Below are 6,000 nucleotides of genomic sequence, written 5' to 3'. Positions count from 1 at the left end.
ATGACATGAAGTAGAACTCATTTCTGGCAGGATCATAATATTGAGGCATATGATCTGTCACTGGACACGGAAAGAGCTTACCACCTTCTAAAACTGCTCCTAACCTATTCAGTTTGACATTTAAAAATGCAAGCTAAGATGTGACATTTATTATGAAAATTGTTTTTATCATTCTTTTGCTTTAATTTTATAAAGACTAGAAAATAAATTTAAGTTCCTAATAATTCAGATGAAGTGTAAGTATACTGACGTTCTCAGTCAGAGATCCATTGACTTTTCCACGATGTTATATATATGTAGATGTTCATTACAACCTAAATGAAGAAATTGGATCTTGAATTGGTTAAACTAATCAATCCATGTAGAATGCCTGTCTTGAACAGCTCTAATTAAAACAATACTTACAACAGACATCACCACCTTCCCTTTTTCCCAGTACTGAACAAAAACTGCATTTTAATCTCTTTAGGATTTTGCTTGTTTTTCTTCAAATTTATTAGCTTCTGTAATTATATAGTCCATTTTATTGTTAAATCAGAAACAGTAAGAGAACACTCTAGGTTGGTATAGTCATTTTACAATGAGCATATCAGCTACAATACCTTTACCTAATGTTGTCATAAAACCAAACAAACAGAACCAGAACAGCAATTTTTTGACAAATCTGCTTATTGAGATATCGCTTATTCTGTAAGGAAGAAAATACTTGAAAAATAAAAAAGTTAAAATTTAGTTAAAAGCTTTACTTGTTTGGGAGCAATCTCATAAAACTTTTTAATATGAGCACTTCACTTCACAAAATGAAAAAAACTATTTACAACATTTTGCTTGCAGTTTGGTCACATTATCTACACACATTTGCAGAAGATCTTAGGCAAAATAGGTATGTATCTTTTTCTGACATAGGCTATCAGATTGATTGCACATTTTCCTTTTACATAATGGCTCTCCTATAGTGCACTGAAGTCAGTGATCACTGTCTAATTACATTCTCATTTTAATTTATGGCTCAACAATAAAATCAATACCACTTCAAACCCAAATATCTGACCGGCTGAATGACATATAGTGTGAAACATGTGGATCCTCCTTTCTTGGACCTCATTTTCAAGTTAGGTGCACAATAGTTCACCTTGCTAGCACAATTACCAACCTGTGCGAAGAAATAAAGGACCTGTACATCTAATCTGTTTGAAAATCAAGGCATCTTGTCAAATTCTGTGAACTGTTCTCCCTCTAATTACAGCTCATTTAAGAAATGTTCATTTCCCTATGGCACTATAATGAACTTTTCAGCACGCTATTACTGAATTACAGTATCTTTTACATATATACTATATTTTGGCCAATAACGTAATTTCCATGTTACACAATATCATTGCCTTCACAAGCAGAGTTGCTACATACATTCACAGTTTCAATAGATTGTAATTAGCTTCTCCAGTTGTGCTTTGAAAATCCCAAATATTTTCCAACAGTAAGTGCAAAGCAAATGTCCTATGCAGCTACAATTGGTCACAGAGTTATAAACTCCATAATTACGAGAAGAGCATTCTCTCATTCTCCATTTTCATCACCTGCTTTTTCAGGTATGACCTCCAGGCTTCGACGAGGTTTTGAGATTTCTGTGTTTTCAGTGCCTGGTTTATTAAGTCCACATGAAAGAGTGGCATAATGGATTTGTTTCAGATTCTCCAGTGCTTCATTTTTAGCATATTTGAGAAGATCAGCTTGTCCCTGCAAAACAAAAGCACTGTTAGAATACAGAGTTGATAACAGGATTCTCTTTTCCCCTTTTCCTTCTGTTTGTTTCAGATTAATGGAATAGTTGCTCTGTTCAAAATAAGTAAATAAATGAACATGGATTATTACTTCACGTATGTAAGTTGGTAACAACCAAGCTCCTTGCTTGCTCTGGAGCCAGCTGATTGCATAAACAAAGGAACAGGGATCGTTTCTATCTAACAGCTGTCAGGAAAGTAATCTGTGCTGTATTTTTAACCCATGGGGACTATAAGTGTTTCTGCATGGAGAAAATTGTGAAGGCTCATTTTTATACTTCAGGGAGCAAACTTTTTGTTGCTGTTGTTGTTTTTCTTCTTTGACATTTTTTCCCTAGCAATGTGATTCATTCAGTAGTAGCATGGTAAAGAATCAAAGTTTGACAAAACATAAAAAGTGATAATAACATGCCAGGAAACAACATGTAAAAAGCACAGTGATGACAGAGACCTCACAGGATTGCTTGCTACCCTTCTTTGCTTGCAGTGTTTCTCTTCACAGTAATTAAGTTTTAAGTAAAACTGTAAGAGAAACTGTCCCAGACTCAGGTGATTTGGCTCTGTCCTGTATTATTAGCTACTCCATCTCTTTGTACTGATTAGAGCCCTCTAACTGCAACAACTCTCAGCAGCAGACTGGGGACTGCCTTCCCTGCAGCCCTTTCTGTCTACCCTGCCCATGTGCAGGGAATGGACAAGCTCATGGTGCTGTGCCTGCAATCCCAAAGGAGAACGGTCCCACGGCGTGGAGAAAATCAGATGAGGTTTCAAAAATACTAGATCTTAAACTGTGTCGTTTCCAACCGAAGGGGCAGAAAATAAACACACACACACACAAAAACAGGTGCTGTAGTTCCTTGACACTCTCAATTCATATAATGCCTAATAAGGTACGAACTCTGACTGCACCTTTTCCTGTAATTGGGGGATTCACGCTTTTCTCATGTAAATTCTCCTGATTGACACCTCTCTTGAAGAGACGCTAACTTCTCTTGTAGAGACATAACTGCTCCATTGCCTCTCTTCCTCTGCCAAATAAGACTGAAATCCAACTTTTTGATTTCAAAAATAAAGAGTTGCAATGGCAATCAGAAAAACATGTGTGCACTCACATTGTGCTGTTTCAACCTCACTTCTTTAGCAAGGCAGAATATAAATACTACCCCATGAAGTAAGCAAAATTACACATTTGAAGCACACAAATTCGAAACATATATTGCTTTCTACCCCCTACCCTTATCCAAGGCTATAATTGCTAGAGTGTTTTTTTCTGATTAGCAGACAGGAAAAAATCTAGAAGTACACCAAACATAGCAAAAGCCTCAGTAATATTTTCTTCTAAGGAAAACCAGGGAATCTTTTTTTAAAAAAAAAAATATTTTTTTCCAAACTGACAAACAACTAAAAGCTAATTTAAAACACTCCAGCAGACTAAATGAGTCATATCTGGAGTGCATCTGTTTCTAGCCCAAGTTCTGTTTTACATGGATTAGTATAATATACTTCTGGAACTTTAATCAAGTTGTTTATTATAGGCAGAGCTGCTAGCAACAGTCTATTAATAAGGTTGCCTAAAACTCCCCATTTAGAAAAAAAACCCTGCTGTCAGTTGCTTATATGCTTGCCAAACTTTTACTACTTAAGCTGATATTCTCTACGTAGGATTTTTGCCACTAGCAGATTTTATTATTACTGTTTAATATTATTCTTTAACCTCATCCATATGGCTCATTCAGTTCTGAGAATAAAGACAGGAAAATGCTGTCAGAATTTTTTTAACAACCTTCCATCCTTCCCCCCCACCTCCCACTTAGGGTAGGGACTTGCAATTCAAATGACTTAAGGAACCCACGGCTGCAGATCCAAGTTATGAGCTTTTACCAAACAAAAATCAGATTTTGAGAGTGGCTAATACAATCACGCAGGATTTCGTTCTTGGTCATTCTTCATCTCCTGACAGCTCCAGCATGTGGCAAGACAATGTGTATTCCGTTCTCACACAACAAAAAATATGCGCTAGAAGAAAACGGTTGTTTTTTCCTGTATAGCTTCTCCAAGTTGTCCTACCACCAGGATTTGGTTACCAATGCAGGCAGCCCAAAAGTCAGACTGGAGGAAGGAAAGGAAGAGCCTGGGACGGTGACTTTGGCAAGGAGCAGATGGAGAAAAGGAGTAGGCAAAGGGCAATCTCTGGGGCTGAGCTGGCAAGAAGTCTAGGACTGCAGAAAGGGAAGTTGGATTGTATTAGGCAAAGTAGTGACCAGGTAAGACTGAAGGAGTGAGTTAGCAACAAAACTATGAATTCTGTGCAGGAACACAGAGTTTAGACCAAACTGGACAAGGTGAAAGGGAAAGAAGGAGACAACAATTGGGACTGGAATACAGAAAGAAAACAGATCTGACAAAAACCACCATGTTGAATGAAGCCTGGAAATGGTAGTCAAGTAGAAGGACTAACAATTCAAAAAAGAGTGAGAGAACTTGGCAATGAGATTAAAAGTTGGTGAGAAAGGAAAACAAGCAAAAATGCACAACAGACAGAATACTGCAGAATACAATGAAATCAGGTAAGGTGATGGGAAAACTAAAATTAACACTCATCAGGAAGCATCTCTGGAGAAGAGGGGATGATATGAACTAGAAAGCAATAGGAAAAACTGCCAGAATAGAAAATTAGGCACCAAGTGGGAAAAGAGCACCGGATGGAGGAGTGAGGGGAGGGAGGAAGCCAGGGGTTGGCAGGAATGGCTGGGTTTTCAGCAGGGAGCTGCAATCATCTGGACAAGACTGAGGATGATGAACTCCATACACAAGAGTAGATCTGGGATAAGAGCCTGGATTATTAGAGGCAAGAGGGGTTCAGACTAAACACATTTGGCCTGGTGTTAGTCAAGTTTAGACTGGGGTAAAATAGTAAAATGAATCTGTGTCCATTAGATACTCTCTTCTCCAACACTCAGAATGAAGCAATTGATTTCTGAATGCCTCTGAACTTAGAAAAACATTTGTGAAAACAACTGCGTTATCATTATCTACCGGCATGTCTTGAGCCAAAGACAAAGAGCCACCCAGTGCTACCAAACATGGCTCTAGCTCAAGCGAGAGAGGTCTGTGCAATTATCCAAGCTCTGCTGATGTGCCATCATGAAGCCATACGCTGAGGGAAAAAAAAAGTATGCATCTTAAAAATTCAAGCTGTAGTCACAGTGAACGCTGTTGAGCACAAAGCATTTGAGAGGCAGAAAAGTTGAAAAGTCATCCAGATCTGACAAACTGCCACCAATTACAAAACCTCACAGACCTTCCTTCTAGCTGTATATCAAATTTCTCTTGTCCAAGGGGTCTCAAGAAGCAGTGTTTTTATATCATAGCTTCTGAAAGGTAAATAAAAGCAAAACCAACATTGTTCCTATCTGTTCTCGTATCTGTGAAATGAGATACGTCAGACAACCTGACAGCGTAACTAGAACATCTGAGCACAACTGCCTTCTTAATCTGGTATGTGTTCACTCATGATTTTTGGATAACAGGTTCTCCAGTGAGTGTCTGAACATTAAAGTACTGTATAGATGACATCTGAAATAACTGCATGAGTACCTTCTACCCCAGAAATTCCAAGAAACTACATTACTAATGACTGGGCTTTATCTCAGGGTCTGGGAGCCCAAAGCTTGTATCAGGAACAGTACAAAGCCGGTATCACTTTCTCAAAACCTTCTTTGAGCAGGGGGCTGCTCGGTATGCTGTAGCATACTGCAGCGCTCCATGTCCAGCTGACTTGCTCTGAGTGCACTCACAGAATCAGACGATAAAGGACTTAGCTTCTTAACTTCTCGAAATGCTTTTAATTAAGAGCCAAAATCCCATCAGTCTAGCAACTTGATTGAACCAGGATACTGGTTTTTCTTCTGAGCATCTACAGGCATAGGAAGCACGTTCGTGGGGCTTTATGAATGCCCATGGTGAGAACAGTGCTGTCCACGTATAAATGCACAATACCTGAATACAGGTATTTCATCCAAATTCAAACATGCCATACCAATAATAAATTTGGCCAGAGTTTCAAATTAGGAAAACCAAAACACTTTAAAATAGTAATTGTAACACACACACACACATATAGATATTTGTTAGATTAGTGAGCTGTTCTAACAAAGAGTTCCCATAGAATTAAGCTGTCGATTTCGTTTTTTTATCAAACTTTCCATTGCATCAACTG

The 6,000-nt window shown here is 38.2% G+C and overlaps 1 protein-coding gene across 1 annotated transcript in view; it reads right to left on the bottom strand.

Annotated features, from left to right (window-relative positions):
- Positions 1-464: 464 nt before the first annotated feature.
- The window catches only part of PLCL2 (phospholipase C like 2), a 99,008-nt gene continuing 93,472 nt past the window's right edge, over positions 465-6,000 (bottom strand). The window contains exon 7 of the mRNA XM_068674317.1: positions 465-1,737. Coding sequence (XP_068530418.1) covers positions 1,558-1,737 — 180 coding nt within the window. The 3' untranslated portion in view covers positions 465-1,557. The remainder of the gene's footprint in view (positions 1,738-6,000) is intronic.

This window comes from Anas acuta, chromosome 2 (genome assembly GCF_963932015.1).
Source record: "Anas acuta chromosome 2, bAnaAcu1.1, whole genome shotgun sequence".
In the NCBI taxonomy this organism is placed as follows: Eukaryota; Metazoa; Chordata; class Aves; order Anseriformes; family Anatidae; genus Anas; species Anas acuta.
This window is presented reverse-complemented; position numbering and strand designations above follow the sequence as displayed.